Source organism: Acanthopagrus latus, chromosome 23 (genome assembly GCF_904848185.1).
Source record: "Acanthopagrus latus isolate v.2019 chromosome 23, fAcaLat1.1, whole genome shotgun sequence".
NCBI lineage: Eukaryota > Metazoa > Chordata > Actinopteri > Spariformes > Sparidae > Acanthopagrus > Acanthopagrus latus.
Window position 1 is genome coordinate 8928795 of NC_051061.1, and position 23157 is coordinate 8951951.

Sequence of the window (23157 nt, forward strand, 5' to 3'; positions counted from 1 at the left end):
AGAGCCAGAATAAGCCGGTTTCTGCAGTGAGTTCTGTGAGTTGCAGTGTAAGAGAACCAGGCTGACTCCTCTCACCCTCTGTTCTCTGACTGCATCCTCTCAAAAAACAGTACAAGGAAACTGCAGGCCACAGCGGCAAATGACCAGAAGCAAATACATCTCAAACTCGTTGTAAAAAAAATGGTAAGTGGGAGCTGTCATCGTATTTCGTGCCGCTGCTATGAATACAGCTCCGCGGCTATGTATGTTTTGGAAGGTAATTTGCAGTCTCACAAATACCTCAAGGAGAATTATTCAAGGGGACACAATATTTCACATCAATACCTTATATCACATTAGGTTGGATTAGATTACATTTATGCTCAAATTAGATTGAAGAGCCCCAGACTTCTACGTGTTCCCAAGAACAGTGGCGCTCTCACAGCACAAAGGGGCTTTTCAACCAAAAAAAAAAAAAAAAAGCAGCAGTCAAACCTCTAATCCCATTATATTAAGAGGGTTTAGCCGAGATTGAGTCATCTGACAAGCTGAAAGAAAACATTCAGAAACTACAGAAACAGAAAAAAAATGTCCGACAGGGACCAGGGACATTAATTCATCTAGATCGTAGCATTAAGTCATCTGCAAACTGTTACGTGCCTGTCCAGTTTAAAATGAGCACTCTCCAGCACACATTAGTAGCAGGTGACACTCACCCTCCACAGGAGCCCTATTGACTGTGTGCAGATCACAGGTGTATTGACTGTTTAACACCTTGAACGCACAGCAGCAGTGTTTTTTTTCACGTCCTCATTTTCCTTTTTGTATTTATCACGTGTCAAACGGTAAATCTGCGCTCCTGCAAAGAGCTAATTCTTACTTGCTTAATTATATCTGAAGTGTTGGCTGCTGCTCAGTGTGTAAATGCGTGTGTGTGTGTGCTTGTTGGCAAAGAGCTTTATCAGACAGCCGCTGCTTTCTCGTTTTCCTTTGTAACTAACACGTTTCTCTGTTACGTGTCCTCTTCCCTCTCTGCCTCATGCCTCCTTTGTCTCCCCCCCACCCCTCGCCCTCCTCTCTTCGCTCTGTATTCAACTCATTATTTTTTTTCTCTCTGTGTCTCCCTCTCCCAGCCTTCCTCCCTGTGGATCTGAATCTTTCGTACTCTATTCCTTTCTTCTTTGACTCCCATCTTTTTTCTCCTCTCATCTTCCACATTTTTTCGCAACCTGTGTTTATATTTCCCGTTACGCCGCGTACTTTTTCTACCCCCGCCGCTCATGTTGATTCCCTCAACCCTGCCCCTTTATCCACCTCTCTGCACCGATGACTGTGACACTTGAGACATGGATTTCCTGTCAAGCCTCTCTAAGTGCTGCTCGAGCCACACACACACACATACATACACACAGAGCAGATGTAGCCAGAGTCTACCGCAGGTCAAACTTGGAGAGAGGAGTGAGCTCGTCGCTGGAGGAAAAGAGGCAAGAAAGGAAGATGAAAACAGGAGATGAAAGCGAGTGTGATGACAAAAAAATATTACAAAAAACAAAGGAGCTCAGGGGAAATCCAGAGCATCACAGACTGTGAAGGGGACTCACAGGCCAGTGAAAACCATTAGAAATAAAAGTATAGGAAAGACAAAGTAAAATTGAAATAGAATGTATTCCAAGAAAAGGAGATGATGACTAAACCTTTAAAAAAGGGAATGTTTCTGTCTTACTGATCGTGTAGTTCCCCTTTGTTTGGATAATAAAACACCCAGAGTTGGAACGCGATCGCTAAAAAAGTGTAACTTCAGTGGCTTTGCCTGCTCACCATCCAGTTATACTATCTGTTGTTTGAACAAGGGCCACCATCTTCCATTCTGCTCAAATATCAGACTGCTTCCATTGTTACCTTTCAAAGTAAGAGTCCTGGATAACGAACGCACAAATGCATATGTTTCTAGAGAGAAGGTCTCCTGACCTGGTGCAGTTTTGTAGAAAATGTAAGTCACTTAGAAATCTGCAATCTGAATTGGCCAAGAAAATTGAAATTGGTTCATCTTTAATTATCCGTCGACAAATATTCATGACTTAACATGTGAGTGAGTGAGTGTGTGAGTGTGTGTGGCCTCTTACTGTGCTGTCCCATGAGCTGGTAGAGCTTGTTCAGCGTCTCTGTGTGTTCAGACGCTGGGTGGTTTGGCGGATGCTGCTCCGGACTGGGCCCACACTGCTGGGAGTGGGGGGGCGGCGTCTTGCTGCTGTAGCTGCACACGAACGACGGCAGAATCGTCGGGTAGTTCATCCCTCCGTTCAGTCGCCCGAGCAACGCCCCCATGTTCTGGGTGACGACGGACGGGCCGCCGCCACCAGCGCCATTCCCGTTTGTGCTTCCCCTCCGGACAGGAAGTGACTTCATCTCCAGCTCCTCTCCTCCTCCAACCCCCTCTTCTCTGTCCGTGTGCTCGGTCGTCACCACGCTGATGCTGTGCTGGCCCCCGTTGCTGAGGCGACAGTGCTGGTGCTGATGGTGCTGCAGGAGGTTATGGATCGGTCTCAACCACATGGCGCTGCCCGGGCCTCCGCAGCCCCTGCTGGACCCGTGGCCGTGGCCGTTACCCCCGCCGTTACTGCCTCCGCCGCTGCCATTTGGATTAACCTTTTTACGCCTTTTACTGGAAAGAGAGGGGATCATCATCAGTTTGATATGAAGCTGTAATATTTATGTGTATCTGCTTCTGATCCTCTTGGGGACGCGGCTATCAACAGTTTGGTTGCAGTGCACAGGGAAGTTCTGTGAGAGCCGAAATTACCAAAGCACACTGACACATTATTAAATGCTCGTAACAAACAAAGACACACTTTAGTTGCCCCGGATGACTCATACAGAGCTGCAAATAGACACAAGAGGACTAGCAAAGACTATAAACTGCTGGGGAAAGTCGTGATTAATTAACCCGGGGAGAAAGTGTGATTATATCTGCAATAAAGTGGATTGTTCCAGATATTTTTGACTGAATATCAGAGAAAATCTTCAAGCAGGTGTGAAATGAGGCCCTAAATTTTCCATGTGTTAGGGATTTACGGGTGACTTGGGCTTGTTTTTCCCGTTTTATGACCGCAGGACATATGACGAATAACTCAAACACTGGCACAAAGAGAAAGAATCCTCACTGTCTGTAGACCTTTGTGAGAACTTGTAAAAATTCTGGCTTAAAACATTTTAAAAATTAGCTAAAATGATCAACAGAATGTGAAGACAATAACAAACAATGTTTTCTCAAAAATGTGTGTATCTATCAAAGTTAGCATGCTAACCAGCAAGCCCTTAGCCACATGGCACATAAAGAAGTGATCATCTGATAGTAAACAACACCAACAACCCCCCCAATTCCAGACAGTCAGGTAATATGACAACTAGTTGCAGTTAACTGGACTTACTAGCTTACTAGCTACCATTAGCAGCAGTTAGCGGTTACTCTGGTGATACTCTGGCCTTTATTTGTTTGAATTCAACAGGTGGCCAATTCTTACATACCGCACCTTTAATCTCACTCCATCTTTACACTGACCTGTGCCATCCAGAGTATATCCTCTGCAGTCTGCGTGTGAACTTGCGATAAAGGTGACTGATGTAGCGTAGCATCTCCTCGTAGCACGAGCCCGGTTCGCTGTAGCTGGCGAGCGTGGAGTCGTTGGACATGTAGCGGGCGCGCTGCTCCCTCATCAGGGCGTTCTCTCTCTGCTTCGTTTCAGAGAACTGGGTGGCGATGACCACGAGGCACAAGTTGATCATGAAGAAAGAGCCCACCTGGTTGCGGATGAAAAAGAAACGCCGGGGTGAATAAACTGCTCAAGTGCTAAAACAGAAAAGCAACCGTGGCTACATCATCAACATTTTATTTGAGGAGCAGCTCACTGTTGACTTCATCCCTCTACTCAAAGTGTTTAAAATGTAATAAAACACTGCATTGACTATCAGCCGTATTATCGCTTGTATATTATCATGATGCAGTCTGTTTGGTCAGTTTCTGGGATTATAAAACCGACTTTGTTTTCATCTTTATTTACAATTTTTGATTAAAATCAAGCTGTAATGAGGTGGCCTTGGCAGAAATTTAGAAATGTATACCAAGTTTATAAAGAAATGTCTATTTAACATGCCATTACTGAGAGAGAGATAGGAAATTAAAAGAGCACTTTTTCCATCTTGTTTTTCCTTCTCAGCTATCTTAATTTCTGTCTCACTTTCTTTATGAATCGCCCCTCTTGTCCTACCAGCTCTTCCCCTCGTTCCTTCTCCTTCCCCTACTTTCTCTCTCTGAATGCATAATAAGCACTTTTACATCAAAAGGCAGGAGCTCATGCAGCATTGCAAAATGTAGCCAAAGCCAGGATCTTTGAAACCCCCTCCGCAAAAGCCCAATAAGAGTAAAATTATACACGGCAAGATGTCTGCCAGGTTCAACAGAGGGGAGCGATGCTGCGAGCAGAGTTCAGCCGTTTCCTTTAGAGAGGTTATTTTTAACCGGGACTGAAAGTACACACAAATATCTTTCAGGAACAACATGTCATGCATATGCAAATGCCTTGAGCATTCAGACCCCAATACTGCAGATAGTGTAGAGAAGCAGGATTAAAGAAATCATAGGTCTGAGTTCTACGGAAGCTCTGAGAGGCAAGTGAGGAAAAAAAAAAAAAATTGGATGTATTATCAATTTTTTTCCAAGGTTCTAAAACTTATGTCTCCTAGATAAACAAAACATCACTGGTAATAGTTGATTTGAATAATTTGGAACATGAGGTAGTGGTGCACTTCAGCCTTTTGTGGCCGCAACATGTGCCACAAAAACAAACAGGGAACAATTGTTGTTAATATTAAAGAGTGTGTTCGTTGATCATGTTTGCTCAGTGAGTGGTATATTTTAAAGGTACAGCATATAAGATTTTAGTTGAAAACATGCCAAAATTAACTTAAATCTTCAACAGAATGCAGATAAATAGCAGTTGTGACATCATGCTGACTGACGTGTTGTGTTGAAGAGATATCTATTGAAGTTAGCATGCTAACCAGCTAAGCCTGGTCCAGTGCTCTGTGCTAGCAGTATAAACACCAACACTTCCATGGTGCTCAGAGCTCCTTGTCTGGACTGCTAGCTGCACAGCTATCTTGGCTAACTAGCCAACAGCAGCTACGACGAGCAGCAGTTAGGGGTTACCCTAGAGGTATGCTGCCCCCATTTGCTTTAAGCATGAAACTGAAAGTCGGACGATTCTTACATACTGCACCTTTAATATAATGTTGTGTATTTATATGGCGCATTCTGATATAATTCCTACTTATAATTCATGAGCACAACTAGACTCCACAGATGGCTGCTACTCCACCAAAAAAAAAGGCCAAGTTATTTCAGAACTCCACAGTGAGTCAGGATTACAGTCAAACACTGAGCTTTGTTGGGTTTATGCTAATTAAATGCTGGAGTGCTTTTTGCTTGGGTCAGGTTCAAACAGGACCCATGATGTTCCACGCAGTTCCCTGCCAGATATTCTGGACCGAATCAAAAGTGTAGTTTTTTGATTTGTTTTAATTAATTTTGCTTCTATTTCTGGGCATGCTTTTTTTTTTGAGACCCAACAGCACGTTAGAATATCATGAAACGGTTGCTGACTAAAGTGAAAACGAAACACGAGGGGATACTTACGATAATGAGCAGTATAAAATATATAAAATTGTAGAAGGAGTGAGCGTCCATGACATAGTACATGATATCTACCCATCCTTCCAGTGTGATGACCTGGTGGAGACAAAAAAAAACAGAGAGGGAGAATCTGTGTTATAATGAGAGAGAAGAAAAAAAAAAACATTCCTTCATCGCTCTGCCCATTGCTTTTTCTCTAAAAACATATGACAAACACACCCACGCATGCACGCACAGAACTGGGCACGGACGCACACAAACACCCAAAGCGCGCCGAAGTCAGATGCATTACATTTCCAATTCTGTTTTTAATGGCTGTTCCTCAGAAGAAAGCCTGTGGTGTCCCTCCAACTTCTTCTGCATGTGTGTGTGTGTGTGTGTGGGTTGAGCGAGTGTGTGTGTGTGTCAGTGCCAGGGGACTGACGCAGCTCTTTCATGTGGCCGCTATGCTAATGAGCGGCGGAGATGCTGAGGCCTGAGAGCGTTGGCTCAGCTCAGCCGAGCCGATAATACACTCACACCTCAACATTTACACTTCGGCTGGCATGACGCGCTGCAGCTGCCAGCGTGCACGCAAACAATGGACACACGCGCCAACAGGCACGCGTGTGCATGCACACTTGTGCGCTCGCAAAGAATCGTCACACAGGCCCCTCCATCCGCAGACAACCACACACTGACACACACAGGCAGACCCAGGGGAGACTAATCCGCTCTCTGCTGGAATGCTCTCCTTGCACCAGATTGACAAAAGGAGCCGAGGATTCTCGTTTCAGAGCTGCAACACGCTTGTAAATTGTAATCATTGTGCATCTTTTTATGCTGTAGACAGAGAACACAAACCAGCCGTCAAACATAATATATATTTTCCCCAGCCAAACTAATAATCTGGTGCATAAAAACAAACAACCATGTAGAGCAATGTAGAGAATAGAGACCGGAGCAGACTGTCCCTCATTCATACAGTTCATCAAGAACGGGGATTGTGATGTACATAAGCAGTAACATTACATAGTGTTCTTTATCGCAACTGGAAAAAGAAAAATTAACCCCAAATGAAAATTTGGTGACTACCTACTCATCTCAGTGCCATTTTGGAAGTTTTGGTAGTCCACGAAACATTTTTGGAGCTTTACAGCAAAACTGTGTTACAGCAATCTCTCAAATATCTGAAGTAAATGAGGACAACCCAAAAAACATAAAATGGCTCCATTCAGCACATCCGGCGTGATCCAAGTCTCTAGAAGCTCAGAGATCCCAAATTCGAGACATTACTCTTTTTAAAGCAAACATCTTCACTGTAGCTGCTGAAGCTGAAGCTAAGATAGTTAGCATACACCTGGTCCAAAATCCAGCCACTTCTTGAGAATGTAAATGGCGTGTTTTCAAATCTTTGAATCTTTGGATCCCGGTTGTTTTTTTACATTTTAAAACAAGTCCCAATCTATTTCAGTTGTCCAGGAGAATGCTGCAATAGTAGATAATACATTTAGATTTTTGGGTGAACTTGTCCTTTAAACCTCAATGGGATTATTCCTGCTGAAACAAAGGTTAAACAAAGAAAAATGAAGGCAAAATGAATTCCTAAAGGAGCATCAACTCCAGAGCTGCTTTTTAAATCTTCATCCTCTGTCGAGCCAGGCTCACATGGAGGCATCAAACACATTTACCTGAACCAATCACTTGCTGACCCCCGACTGTCCCCCCACGCTCTGCTTCAGAGCCACATCAGTCATAGCTACAGTCCTGCAAAGTCATGCTAATGACATACACGTGGAGAAGAGGGTCCATTCTCAGCTGTCACTGGTGAATGAGTTAGCATTGCACTTTGTTCTTGAACCCTAACTTGTGTGTGTGTGTGTGTGTGTGTGTGTGTGTGTGTGTGTGTGTGTGTGTGTGTGTGTGTGTGTGTGTACAAGGTCATTAGTCATTAAACTGTTAGTGGGTGTCAATATTGGCCCAAGGACCCTCGTGTGTGTTTCCTCCTCTTGTCATCCTTTAACGGTCTATTCGAGCCCTTCTACCTCTTCTTAATTTTTCCACACTTACTTTTTTATCTGTTATTATCACTCCTCCATTCAAAGCCCACCTTTCCTCTTTCTGCTCTCCTCACAGTGTTGACAGAGGGTTTTGTTTTCTTTCTTTTTTTTCTTTAACGACTGGTTGGGGTGACAACCTCCCTTAAAATCAATTGTTATCCCACGCTAATGAATTCTGGTACGAGCCCTACAATCAACAACAAAATCAAAAACATACAAACACGCAGTAATGCAGCTCTGAAGTGACCCCAAACAAACCTGACCTCTAACAAATGGCTAAATTTACATTTTAATTAAGGATATTGAGAGGCATTTTAGCGAAATATCAAAAGATACTTCTGGAATAAACAAAAGGGGCTGACACAGGAAGCCATCATGCTATATTTGGTGTACGGCCAAACCCTCAGCGGGACACAACGTGACATGTTAACAGCTCATTGTACTCAGCAGGAGTCCCAGGGTAACTCTGAATTAACTCAATTTGAAGCCACTGGCTGAAATCTTTTCAAAACCCCGTGCTGAGATGTATAATTCATGATTTTTGTTTTGTTTTTTTTTACAAATACTGAGGGAATAAAGGTCTACGCAGGGATAACAGGCAAGGCGGCTAATTTAACATTCAATATGGCCTTCTCCTCTTTTTTAAGCTTTCTTTCTGTTTTTTCTCCTGCTGTATCTGCATCTCAACCACTTTTCCTTTTCTCCCTCACTCCGGCTCTCTGTTAATCACTGTTTCCATCAGCCTGTCAACAAACAGTCCGTACTGTACGATGCAACAAAAACTTTTAAATTGAATTTGTTCGGCCGGGCATTGGTTTTCCCAAGTTTGTCACTCAATGCCCGTGTCATTATTTATTTACAGCGACAACATCTAGAAATAAAGTTGCATATTTTTCTTAAATTCTTGAGGAACGTTGAAAAGTTATAACTGACAAGCAATTTGCAGTGGTGGAAAGAGGACTGAACATATGTTCTCCAGTGCGAGCACTTACATTACTGAAAGATTACTCAATTACAAGTAAATCTAGGGATATTAAAATGATTCCTTTGTAGAAAAGTCAAGTATTCTTTTCAAATGCTTCTCAGAGTATTAGTTATTTTCTAACCACTGATGTTTGGGGGATGAGCAACAACAGGTTTTTTTCCGATTTCCAGGGTTTTCATTGGCCCCTTTGTGATCAGATTCAAATTGTACTAATGACTTTAAAAATAAGATTAATGCATACTGAAGCACAAGTAAAAACACAGACTTGAAAGTACGAGTACCCAAAGAATGACTTAATTACAGTAATTTTGAGTAGATGTAATTAGTTACTTCCACCCTGCATATTTGAATAGAAACCTATCTCCGCAGGTGAGAGCTTTTATCGTTGATCTGTTATGTTCACACAGTATAAACACACAGCTCCTGAGAGCCCGATGATACAGACTTCTATTTTAAACCTCACTTGTCATTCTGATGACAGTGCTGCACCCGAGTGTGCAGGTAGCAGCACCTCCTGACTGCGGAGACAGAGCACAATCTGGCGACTGAACACATGACTAATGCCTGCAAACCTTTTCAGCGCAACGGATCCTAAAATACGCACACACAGTCATCACATACCTGATTTAAAGACTGGTATTATCTGGGAACATGCTGCTTGCTTAACCATCACAAAAAAAAAAAAAAGATTCTGCAAAAATCTAATCGTTCAAGCGTCTGACTGCGAGCTGAGACTGCACATGCTCAGGGAAGCTGTCTGTACCGACCAGGTATTTGTGTGTTTGGACTGTGCGGTGTATTTGTGGTGTTTGGGGTAAACTGGAGGTAAGACTCTCTTTGACAAAGTCATGTTGTGCAAGTCAAAGACTATTAGACACGGAGACAGATCTATCGCAGCGTCCCGGGCAGATCTATTAAAAGAGCCGGAATTCATATCACAACAGCGCAGACGGTGTTAGCGCAAAGACTCAACAGCTCCGGGAGAGAGGTGGAGACGGCGAGAGGGAGAAAAGAAAAACACATTCTCACAATCAGTGGGTGGAACAGAAATCGCACTCAGGTACGTGCCCTCTGATGGCCTGAGTGGAGGAATGTTTTCCTGGATGGATGACTATGTAATTTCAACAGACCGGAAACAGAAAAGGGTTAATTTTGTGTCTGATGACTAATTTTGTGTATGAAAAAAAAGAAAAAAAAAGAATCTCGTCATCCCTGTCCTGTCCTGTTCTGTTCTTAGGAGTAAAAAAACCCTTCATTTTCTAACAGTTATGTAAACTGAAATAGCCCAAACTCTTTAATGCATAGCTTTAGTTTCACTTTCCACTTAGCTAAAAGCCCAACGGGGCGTCCACTTACCACCACAGTCTAGTCAGACGTATTTTGTCCTGCTAAAAAAGAAGGTCATGAACCATATTTTCCATCAGAGTTAACTTATTTTGCCCAACTTTCTGCATGACTGGAACCAAATGGAGCTCTCTGAAAGAAAGTCAATTGTGAGTGATACTGTGCGCTTCTTGTTTGCTCAGTGCGATGACTGTGCAGGATTATAAAGGAACAGACACAATATTTTATAAAGGTCTGTTTAAAAAAGAAGTGTGAGTAGTTAAGCTCACAGTTAGCTAAAGCTGGGGATAAACAAGCGCAGGTTAGCCTGTCTTTGCTGTTGAAATGATGAATTACAGCTGAAAACAAAATACAGAATGGAAATCTTCAAGAGTAAAATCTCATTTTTGAAAACCTCCAGTGAGTCATACTTGAGGAAAAGTAAAGACATCGGGGTCAAAATGTAACTAAATGTACTCAAGTGTCAAAAGTAAAAGTAAGTGCCACATATGTTTAGATGTATGTATGAACTTAACATGTCTAGTCTCGATAATCTGTCCGACCATTTCTCAAATCCTATATTCAACATTTTTCTTAATATTGTAACTACCGATAAAACAAATGTATTTAAAGATGTGCCACTTGCTGCTCTGATGCAGCATGTAATCTCCAAAGTACCTACTCAAGTAAAGTGCAAGTACCTCAAAACCGCACTTAAAGTACAGCACTTGAGTAAATGTACTCAGTTACATTCCATCACTGCAGACCTCCAATGCTTCAGGATACAGGTACAAAACAGGACATTATGCATTTTTAACAACCTGCTCTCCATGTTCCTGCTCCTCACCTGGAATATGGCTATCCAGGCGTAGCCGATATTGTCAAAGTTGACAGCTCCCTTGTGAGGGTTATGGTCCCCGGGCTGACACACGTTGTAGTAATGGTTCCAGTTAATGCAGCTGTTGGCCGATCCGGTCAGGGCTAAACTTTGGGAAGGGAGCATTGAGCACGTGCTCCCGCCCTCGTCGGTGGGTGGCACGTCGTGGCAGCGCAACATCCCGTTCTCGCGGGGAGCCGAGCAGATAAAGGGGCTGTCTTCGCCTTCCTCTGTCATGTAGTAAGCACTTATGGACAAGTTGTACATCCTGGGTGGGGAAAAGAAGAAGAGAAACACATCGTTACACTGACTAATTATGGATACATTTAGTTATTAAATGTCTCACAAGCATTTTTGTGCTGTTGGTCTACTCGTTTGTTTTTGCTGGAATTTCATAGTAGATTATAGTAGCAATACATTGTTAATCTACTGCGAACTGGTGTCCTTTTCCCATTGAAGGAAAATTACAGTCACTTGTGATTTTAAGCATGACTGTTACAGTGATATTCCGAGTAATGCTAGTTTGCAATCAATCAGGAAGGGTTAGTCATTGTCTAAAAGTTTTAAGTGCCCTCATTTAACATCCAAATCCTCCTCAGCATCTTTGCTGCGACAGAGAAAAATCATTTGGCTTCTCTCTGGAAATTGCGTCAGCGCTTGCACTTCTTGCGCTGAAAAAGCATCTGCTCCCATTTGGCCTATTCATCAATAATCGGGATCTGATTATCCGTCACGGCATTTCATTTGAGCCTCCACATAGAAAGTCAAATTAAACGTGAACAAGCTGTAATCAACAACAGTGGACGGATCACTGAAAAGGCACACGTCACACTGGATCAGCGCAGCGTCTCAATCAGTGATTTCCCCCTCTAATCATAAATCTTTTGGAACAACAGACTAATCGGGGGGGATTAACCTTCTGTCTCATAATTGCTCAGTGGCTCAAAAAAGAAAAATGACACTGACACCAACAGAGCCGAGTTCATTAAACATGTTTACTGGGAGCCACGGAGAGTATAACCAGTCTGTTGTAGCTGTCATGACTGCTTCATCGAATGGCTGATGGCATGATATGACACTATTGCTCAGTATTCTGGTGATGTTATGAATGTCGATAAATACACAAATACCGAGATGTGCATGTTAGATATACAGTTCCAGTGTCTTTCTGCTTTAATAAGCACACTGCTACCATAAGGCCCAGTCAGTGACTTGCCTGAGCCTAATAAAGAAACTAGACGTAATATTTCAGACATATTTTTCTTGAACAAATTGCACACAAATACTGTAGTTGCTAACCCTGTGACCAAACCGACAGACAGCACACGATGGCCCACGTATCCACGGTTCCGTCTGATGCGTTCAAATGTCTGGGTTCACTTTCCTTTGACTCTATTCCCGCCCTTTTTGCAGCTTACCTGTGTTCCATTAGTTGATCATTCCTTTGCATTTAAACCTGTGTCCACCTGCCTTCCTCTGTCCTGTCTTCCCATTGTGTTTTACATGATTTTGCTGATTTTGCTTGTTCTTTTTTTTGTTTTTGTTTTTTGTTTCAACTTTTGCTCGTCTGTTTTGGATTGTGCATTTTGGACTGCAGCTTTGGTTGCATTAAAGCTCGCTTTTTGTTCTTCTACCTGTCTGCCTTCTGAGTACCTTGTTTGGATCCACTTTTGATTAAATCTGACACTTTTATGACATTGATATTGTGCATTTTCATATTGCGATGGCGGAGGAACGATTTGTCAGTCAGCTCTAAAGGCTGATTTCCTTTTGTCCTCATTGGAGTCCAAAGCTGTAGCTTTTCAGTCAAATCTTACAGTAGTTTCATTTAACAGAAGAGTGTTCACATTAGGCTCCATCTCATTTTGGCCTCTTCCTATCCACTCCACCTGTGTTTGTGCATTCACATGTAGACTTTGCCAAATCAAGAGCTTTTGGGGAGTTGAAGCAGGCTGCCAAACCCTCCAACTATGAGTCTGTACTGCTGTTTATTGTGGGAGCCTAAAAGAGAGGAAGAAAAAAACTTTCTTGCTACTTAGTTAAATATGATTCTTTTCATGCTACATTCTCCCCACCCTGTCTTTTCATGGTGGGTTTAGACAAATTAAACGAAAAGAAAGAGAAAAAAAGAAACCACAGTTTTTGATGCTTCAATTTAAAAGGGAAAATGTTATCCATTAAAGAGCACATGCTTATTGCTTTGCAGATATTTCTGCATTTTAAGTGAAATGACATCTAATAACTGGGGTGAGTGAGCAAAGCATCTATCAGTATCCATGGTGACAGCTGTTTCCTATTCATGGTAGAAAGTGGTGAGCACATCCCACAGTTCATCTGTTTATTTATACGCTCCACTTTAAAGCGGAGTGCCCTCCACAACAGTGAGTGCGCCTTTATGCGGAGTGACATTCGCTCTTGAACTACTAGTGGGAAGGGACCAGTTCGGGAAAGGATCTTTGTCGGTGTCTAGTGTTTAACTCCCTCTATGTTACGGCCATTCCTGTCCCATACTCTGAGTCATACAGGACATGTTAGCATCCATATGATCTCTCAAAGCTAAACTAGAAGGAGCTTAAGCATGACGATGAGTGCGCACATGCCAAGTATAGTGGGGGATTCATGCCATGCGGGAGGTCAGGCAACCATTTGTTTGAGGAGAGAAAACACAGCAGCCTCAGCTATGAAATATTTAGGCTCTGTTCTCTTTCTGTCTTTCTCCCTTGCACATAGGGAGGATTCAGCAACATCAGTCTGGTACAACTTGTACCACTACATCAGAAAAGAGAATTAGTTCATGGATGTCTGAGGGACATTTTTGGCTTCCTGACGTTGTGGACTCTGATCTTTTCTCTGTCTGTTTGCATGTGTGCCCGTTTGTGTGTTTGCCTTCACTGGGAGACAGTGGTTCTTTGGTTGTGCTCTATCATAAGATGCATGTTATCTCATTCATCACAAAATAAGATGGGATAAATCTGGGAAAACAGGCTTATTGAATCTTTTCATAATCTGTGCAGCGTAGTAGGAAATGTGGTTTTGTCTGTCTGTATCAGTCTCTGTCATGTTTACTGAGTCTGCATTTGGAGTTTTCTCCATTTTGGGTCAGGCAACATGTAATTTGACATTTTGTCAATCTGGTAAAACCCAAATAATTCTTAAATCTATTTAAGCCATTAAATGTTTCTTCCTGTTTATCAATTTCTTGTTATGTTGATTATATGTCCATTTTATTTTCTTGGAACCTACTTTGTACGATGTTTTCCTGGGATACTATATTTTTGTTTTGTTTGGGAACGTTTGATTAAAGTCTAACATGTTCAGCTTTGCTTTATCTTCTTTTTATTTTAAAGTAAAAATATGTTATAACTTTAGTTGAAAGCATCCAAAAGTTAATAAAAATGATCACAGTCAAGAGCTCTTGAGCAAGCGGTGTAAACACCACCCCACTGCTCCAATTCCTAGTCCAGATTTCTCGCTGCACAGCTAGCTGAGCTATCTAGCTAATGGCAGCTACAGTCAGCTAGCAGTATACACAAGAACTGCATCATCTGCAAAGAGGAGTAGTTATATTTCTTTTTGTACGAGCTTTATACATCTAATTTATAGGCAACTTTAATGTGACAAATATAAAATTACACAAGGCTGAGATTACTGGCTTAGCTCACTCCAACTTCTGGCCTTCTCTCTTCTTTTCACCCTCTCTCTCGTTGTATCTGTGTCCGCCGTACAGCAGTGTACATCCTGGGGGCGCTATGCAGTTTACGTAACAAGTAACATTTTTCTACATTTTTCCTGAAGGCAACAGCTGACTGTTACAACCAGTGACAACCAAACCTAAACTCTGACAAGAGGCAGAAAAGAGGAGAAGCAGAGAGACATAAAGACAGAAACAGAAGGAGAGGAGGCAGAGGGCAGAATAAAGAAATATTGTATTTGGAGTTAAATGAGCTGCGCATGTTTGAAGATTCCATGTGTCCATGCTAGAGGCAGTGCTGGATGTTCGACTTCTTCTGTTGGGGGGAAGATTAAAAATTGATAGCAAATTCTAAGTCTTGCGCTTGTATTTTCCACTCATCTCTGTTTTGTCTTTACTCAATGACAGTGAACTGGACTCGGATCACGTTTTTACCAAAGTCTTTTTTTCATCAAATCTAACATAGATTTGACAGGTCTTTGAAGAGACTTTTTTTAGAAGAAAAGGGGGAAATGCAAACACTTTATCACAAGACATTTCCTCACGTTCTGATGTCCTCTCCCAGGAAGCAGCGGTTGCGCAGTAGCCCCGCCCACAGCTGGACCCCGACGATGCCAAAGATGAAAAAGACGAAGAAGCAGAGGAGAAGGACGTTTCCCAGCATTGGGAGGGTGTCCAACAGCAGTGTAACCAAGATCCGCATACCTACATAGTGGGACACAAAAATTAAACATGCCATCAGAAACCAGGAACCATACACAGGACACACATTTAGAGTTCACACGCATGACTGACACTTGCATATGGTGCAGAATCTAACCATTTACTTGCCCCCTGGTTACTGAACACCCGGACAACCACTATTGATCTTGCGAGCCTGGAACCAACAACTTCGTCCCCGCAGCCAATAATTACAAGCGATGACAATACTAAAAGTGACAGTTTGACATTATTTCATCCTCTGGGATTTGAACTCAGAGCTTCCCCGTGGCAAGTATTATCTAACCACATGCATTCAGCATCCATCTCAAGTTGTCAGATGTGTTTAGCGTCAGCAGAGTTGGGGATCTAGTCCCTGAGGTGCTCACAATGTGTTCTGTCCCCCCCTTTCCCTTATATCACAGCTCTGTCACATTGACCAGACTTACAGTATGACACTGCCATAGTAGTACTGCTACTTTTGACGGTGGCAATGATGTTGAAACTTAAATCTCCTCCACTCCCCAAAATTTTCATCTCCAGTCTGTTTGTGCCACTGGGGGAGAAAGTTCTCCCTGAATTCTTCATCGTTGATGAAGGTGATAAACAAAAACAAATGCTCTGGCTTGCTGGTGAGTTTTACGGTCATCAGGATGGGCCTCAACTGCGTTGAGCTTGCCAGCTAATTATATATTCTAATTAAAGTTTATGCCAGGAGCTAAATACCATCAAAGTCCATCTCCACTAATCAGAGTGAAATTAAACACATACTATTGTCCAGAGATTATCAGTAATTATTTATGCATGTTGGGAAGCACAAAAACATTGATTATTTTTGTCTTCTTTTCATACAAGGTTTTCTTCTTCAGGGCAAAATTAATAATCCCTCTTGACAGAGGACTGATACCTATTACTACACTTCTGCCATTTCCTATCAAACTTTTTGTCTAACTGTAGGTCAGTGCTTTCATTAAAGGCAAAATTAATAATATTTTTCCTTAACAAAATGAAAACAATGCATACACAAAAATAATCCCCTCTCAATCAAAACTTGTAACCCACAAGAAATGTGTAGCGGTGACTCGAGAAAAGCTTTGGGACTTTTCCTCACAAAATAGAGGTTTACAGAGGGGGTAAACAGAAAAACCTTCCACACTCTGCTGTGATGCATGTTTTTCATCATAAAACTGAAGAAGAAGAAGAAAAGACCATGTCTGTGTACATGCTTGGGGTAGGCAGCATTACCCCTGAGACACCAGCGCATTGCATATGGCACATGGAAATACACAGATGCACACACTGAGTAAACAGCACACAGATGTCTGACTGTAGAGGCATCTGTGTGCAGTGAAATCCACTCGGCTAACACAAACATTTGACAGCACTGGCAACCCTCAAGCAGAAGTCAAATGTTTCTCCGCACACTTTGGGTATGGAGATGTGATTCAGTAACATACTGAACTACACTGAAATTCATTGCTTAGAACAATACAGAGAGGGTATAAAATTCAAACAGATTGAAAATCTATTAATATCGTGCTCACTCCGGAATTACAATGCACTCAGTTCAAATACGTTTAATTAAACTAATGCAGTCACACAAGTGGTCGACTTGATGAGAGAAAATAAGAGAAAGGTCGTTTATCCAGAGAGTCATGCCACTTGGATAAGCTACGGCTCCTAAGGCCCTAATTTCCGAAAGAAATGTCATTTAATATTGTCCTTTATTATTGCAGCCAGTAATAATGTATGGGTTTAAACATTTTTTTTTTACAAAAATGTAAATATTTTTTGAAGCAAAAATCCTCATATAGCACTAAAAGTTATGGAATGAGGCCTTTATTATATGATAGGATCTTGTAATAACATCGAAAATTGCTTCTTGATTAGATCTGGGAGAAAGTTCATGTGTTAATGTAAAATGTCATTGGTGGACAGGCAACAGATCAGAGTCTTAGTAACCACACCGACCAGGAAGTCGACTTACAGAAGAATATGTGCAATGAACAGGAGAGTGGTGACTAAATGTAGCATCAGCTGGGTTACATCGCCCTCTACGGGCTGAATATTAACGCAGGCTAAATGTAGCAGAAGTGGGTTTTTACATACATAACTTATCATCTCCAGTCTCCATTCTCCATCATAAGACTGTTTTAAGCTGTTAGCTGGATTATATTCATGCCTCTGCAATGGCTGTCATGTGTTGGAACTTATACAAACATGTTAAATGCTAACTCATATAACAATCCATGCATACACATGTTCACAAGTCTGTAGTTTAACTCTGTGGATTTAGCGAGGATTGATGGGGATGCATCCAATTTGCTTCAAAGACGGGGGGGGATTTATACAATCTGATCTTGAGAGAGCCGACACTATTCCAGATATCTCCTCCGATCTATTCATGCCTGTGCTCTCCTGATGGTATTGATGCGTGAACGCTGAGAAACTTGCCAGCTTGAACTCTCATTAGTGAGCATGCAGACAGAAACACCATGACGTCGCAGTAACTATCACTTCCAGGTGTCCGACCTATCTGACGTTTCGTCTTCCGTTTCTTACTGCAAACAGTGTGATTCAGCTGAAAATCCAGAACTCTAAAAACCTCATTCAAAATTCCACTGATGTTTCTAACTACACTTATAACTGGAACTAAAGCCTGGCAACAAAGACTTCTCACTTTTCCTGCATAACCACCAGAATACCAGATCAGAGCCAACCTGTCTGTTTGCACAGGTGTGTGTGGTGAGACTGTAGCAGCCTGGTGTCAGTTGCAGGCGATTTAATTGAAGGTAAACACCGTGGACTGTCGTGTGTGATGGCACCGTGCCCTCAAATTGAAGAAGACGCTTGACAAAGCAGATCTTGTAAGAATCACTCATTTCATTATCGATGCACACGGATTTACCTCTGGCTATGAGCAAATTAAACATTCATTCTTGTTGTAGATTTAAACGCGTGCTTAATCAAAGTGGCTTATTTACATCTAAAGCATGATTTCTCAGTTCTGTGCATTGGCTCCCTGCTGGTTGTTCCACCGCCACAAAAAACAGAGCCCAGAGTGGTGCTCGACGTATCCAGGCTACGGCACAAAAACACATTTAACATCTGTCTAACACTGGATACTCCCCACACACTTAGGCCGAAAGAAAACAGGGAGACCGAGCGAGAGCACAATGGTTGGAGACAAATCGAGACACAAAGTAGAAAAAAAAAGTTTAACCTGGCTATTAGCCCGGCTGTCTCCGTCTGATCACAAATCAGATGAAAAAGAAAGGAACAGATTAAAAAAAAACAAAAAAAACAGAAGAAAAATGAAGGGAGCAAGCTGGTGTTTGACATCCTCAGGGTGCCTTCGACTGTGTCTCCCTGCAAGTATATGAGTCTGTGGGCTTTGGGGTATGTCCGTGTCTGTCTGCATCTGCACTGACCTTGAGTTTACTGCCTCTCGTAATACCTCTCAATCCATCTACCCCCCTCGGGCAGACCCTCGTAGCAACTGGAGACTTGTTACAATAACACAAGTTGTACTTCACCTTGTCCACGGGTGTAAATATTGTTTTCTCAGGGCTACTGTTGACTCGACGATACGTTTTTTGTCACATTTTCAAGTCCTCACAGAGGAAGAACAAAACAATAAACGTGTGTGCGGGGCTGTGCGTGTTTCCCCGTGTGCGAGACCGTTCGTGACGACGGCTTTGAAAGAAACAGACAACCTGTCATGCTTTATGATTGTGTTTGGGTTATCTGCAGTGCCCCGGAGCACCCACACACACACACGCACAAACGTCATCGTTACATAGGAGAAGCTTAGGTCAACCTGTGTCACAGGCTAACAACTGGCTTATTCTGGGAAAGTAGGGCCACACACACACACACACACACACACGTACACACACACGGTTTTCTAGCTTGCAGCAGCCAGACAGCAGACAGACGTCTATTGCTCTGACGCCATACTTGTTTAAAATAGTACAAATACCATTCATGAACCAGTAATACTCCCGTGGGTTCTCCAGCGTTGTAAGAATAGATTTTTTTTCCCAAGTTTTTGAACAATAAAGTCAAAGTAAAGAAGGAAAGAAAGAAAGAAAGAAAGAAAGAAAGAAAGGAAGAAAGAAAGAAACCACTCCATGAACTTTTGTGAGAGAGGTGTATCGATCAAAATGGCTACCGATGCTGGCAGCCTGGAACGTGAGAAGCAGCTTGGCCGCCTGCCTAATGTATGCTGGTTAATAATCCTGTACGTTGTTATGACACCATTGTCTGGTGCTCCTCTTTAGCTGTAGATTCATGGCCGCCCCTGTCACACAGCTTTTAGGGAAAATGACAAACTACGTGCAAGTTCTCACTCAGCACCGGCGCGGTACTGTACAAACCTCATGAGGGGAAAGTAAAGCAAACAACAGGTGCTGGATCATCGGTCAACTTACTGTTAATGTAATGAGAATATATACACCAACGTATTACATTTGTTCCACATAGTTAACATGATAACAGATGGCTAACATTACACAGCCAAGTGTCAGTTTCACTTTGCATTTCATTGTTTTAAACTTGGATTGAAGTAACTATTAAGTAGAGCTTTACTAACTTTAAATTGGCCATTTGAGGAAAACGATTCTTATTACGTGTTACTGTCTCTTCTAAATGTGGCGTTCGTTCAACGGATGGCACTGAGCAAAAGAGCAAATGATTAACGGTGGCTTAATTGTGCTCATCGCTTATCGAGGAACCGTAGGGACATTTACCAAAAAAGCATCCTCTGCAAATGTACTCACTTGGTACTCTGTTGATGGCCCGCAGTGGCCTGAGTACTCGGACGGTACGGATGGCTGACAGACTGGCGTTATGGCCGTCCAGTGAATACTCCAACACCCTGAGGACAGAGTCAGAGAGGCAGGGAGAGGCAGTTTTACTGTACTTAAAGGAAACATTTGTGCACGCACGCACACAGATTTATCAGCACAAAGCAACAACAAGAAAACTAAAAAACACAAAAAAATATAATAATGCATATAATAATGGCAGCTACCCACATAATTACTGTATGTGTGAGAGTTAATTACATGGAGTCAGAAAGCTCTTTTTTTTTCCTCTGTATAGTCTACGTAGCGGCACCCAAACATCATGAGTGTGACAAGAAGGCAGAGAGAGACAGTTATGGTCTGCATGAGGAGAGTGTGTGTGTGTGTGTGTGTGTGTGTGTGGTCACATACTGGCTCAGCTTTCGGAGCGTGGGAGTATCTAAAGGAATGTCTACTGCTGATTGGGTCCTGCCCTCGCCTCAATCTACAGTACATGGAGGCCCCAGCCTTCTGTGCAGCTGACAGCCTGGACATATGTACGTACATATGTCCAGGCTCCAGATCATAAGTCTTAGTTATTATATCTGCATTTTGAGCCTGTTGATAATAGGAAATATATATTTTTTTGTCTCTCCTGTCTCCTCTGTGAGGGAGAAAATTGAGCATGAGCGCAAAAATCATTATGGGATACTAACCCTGCCATGACGATGACGAAGTCAAGCTGGTTCCACTTGTCACCAAGGTAACAGTTTGGGCCAAAAATTCCCAGGGCCACCATCTTGATGACCATCTCCACAGCGAAGAAAGCAAAGATGCAGTCGTCTAATACCTGAAGGACCGAAAAACACAAACAAGCACACAAATACGATTAATGTTTAACACGGATATGAACAACAAAAGGAAATGGACTTGTTGCCAACAGAAAAAGGTCAGGCTCTTGTTAAGTATCCCTCGTTGATATGGAGACCCATTTTGAAAGACGCTTCAGCGGTGCCAGTGGAGGTTGTCTGCAAAGCAATTCTCTCCTCCATTACTAAGTTGCATCCCAGTGGGGAATACCGCTGGCTTAGCATGGTTATGGCTGTGTCTCAATTAATTAGGCATCCGCCACAGCAAAATGGAATGTCTGTATTTGAATATAATGAGCACATCTCGGCGCGCCAAGAATCAACATTACTCTGCAGTGAGAGCATGTTGAAACCAATGAGACAAGTGAGACAAGACAAAGAATGAAAGACCTTTTCATTACCCTGTATTTAAGAAGCAGATTTGTTATTGTTATGGCTCCTCCAATCACCTCGCAGCTACTCAAAGCAGAATGTGGAAACAATGATGGTGTAAAACAATGACATTGAATTTATAGCTAATTAGCGTTATTCTTTAACGTCTATTACATTTGGCCCTCTCAAAGATGTTGACTTAGAGTTTTCACATTTATTGTCACCAAGGTAAACAAATCCTCCACCCATGCCATTGCTACTATACTAAAACAATGATGCGTTAAAATCACAAAGGAACTCATTGTAGTCAAATTTACATGGGATGAGTCATATTAATTTCCCTGATCCCCGATCTCGGTTGAAAGGGGAAAAGGAGAACTAGTTTTGTCAGGGGACAGCGAAGTCCTGCGGTGTGTTTTGCTAATGGAGCTAAAAGCTAGCAGAAGTATTTCAATGTATTTTGACATTTTTGCTACTTTATACTTATATGAAGTAGTATACCATCTCACACATTTTAGAGGCAATTTTTGTACTTTTTTTTTTCACTACATTTATTTGATACCTTTAGTACTTAGTTACCTTGCAGACTGTATCCTGCATCAGAGTGATAGTAAGAGAGATTCCCATAACCAGAAAAATGAACAAACTGGCCAGCCCACTAATAAGTAGACCCACAGAATCCACTTTACATTACACAAGTACACATTGAATTTAAATTTTTTTGTACTTTTCATACTGAAGTGCATATATTGCAACAAAAATACTTATGAGACTCAATATCAGATCATTTAAAACTTTAAACTTTAACCACTATTTGTATTGGTGAGAGTAATATTTTACACAATATCTTGACTTTTACTCAAGTATGAATTTGGTGGACTTAACAACACTGCTGACAGCTAACAGAGTTAATGGTTCACAATGGCTTCTTTAGAAATAGTTTTTAAAGACAATGTCATGACACTGGCGGAAAGTTAATCTGGAGCCCTTTTACATTGCACATGGAACGGCATATTTATATAGTCTTGATTATATCTGCTATGACAGTACTGCGGTAAAAAAACAGCGTGATAATGGAAAAGAGGCACACAAAACCTGTCATGTTTGATGATGTTCTCACAGAACCAGATACCGGGGGGAGGGCGTTACACTGACCTGTAGGATGCGGCACCACTCTGACTGGCAGCTGACGTCTTCACAGGGCTGGAACATCCCCAGAGTCACGCAGTTGAGCAGGATCACCAGCATAGACACATGCTCGAACCATGTGCAGGAGGAGAGTTAAGGCCAGTACACTTGAGGTGTCATTTTAAATCAGAAGTGACATGAGGTGTAGGACTAAATACTGGTCCAGAGGGGAAAAAAAGCAAGCGAACATATAGATTTGTAAACATAGCACTGTTATTCCAGTTTCCAGTCTTTCATCAAAGCATTGGGACAGCTTGTTCCGTCACAGCACTGGCCACAGGTGCAAACCACACGCAGGGGCAGCACGATCATGACAGGCCTGATGACCTTTTGCACAATGAGATGAGCAATGATATTTTTTTTTCTTTTTTTGCATTTTCACACATTTATCAGACAGGACAGGTGAAGAGTGAGTTGAAACGGGGGTTAGAGAAAGAGGGAATGACAGGGGCCACAGGTGGGAATCAAACCCAAAGGGCCACTGCAGCGACGGCCCAGTGCATCAGCTGTTAGATGCAAATGGAAAACAGAGTCTGAAGTCTTACTCATCACAACAGCGGGCTTAAACATCCACCTCAAATCTCAGACGTGATGCTTGAGACATTTGTTTGTTAATGCTCAGCGCTTCAGCAATCAGGAAAGACGACGCAGAGGCTGGC

At 42.2% G+C, this 23157-nt stretch overlaps 1 protein-coding gene across 1 annotated transcript in view; it reads right to left on the reverse strand.

Annotated features, from left to right (window-relative positions):
• cacna1ha (calcium channel, voltage-dependent, T type, alpha 1H subunit a) overlaps window positions 1-23157 on the reverse strand; it is a 125607-nt gene that overhangs the window by 40702 nt on the left and 61748 nt on the right. Inside the window, exons 2-9 of the mRNA XM_037089131.1 lie at window positions 22466-22577; window positions 20786-20919; window positions 20064-20161; window positions 15129-15288; window positions 10863-11160; window positions 5672-5764; window positions 3539-3777; window positions 2103-2641 (exon numbers count right to left, since the gene is read on the reverse strand). Of these exons, the coding sequence (XP_036945026.1) occupies window positions 2103-2641; window positions 3539-3777; window positions 5672-5764; window positions 10863-11160; window positions 15129-15288; window positions 20064-20161; window positions 20786-20919; window positions 22466-22577 (1673 nt within the window). The remainder of the gene's footprint in view (window positions 1-2102; window positions 2642-3538; window positions 3778-5671; window positions 5765-10862; window positions 11161-15128; window positions 15289-20063; window positions 20162-20785; window positions 20920-22465; window positions 22578-23157) is intronic.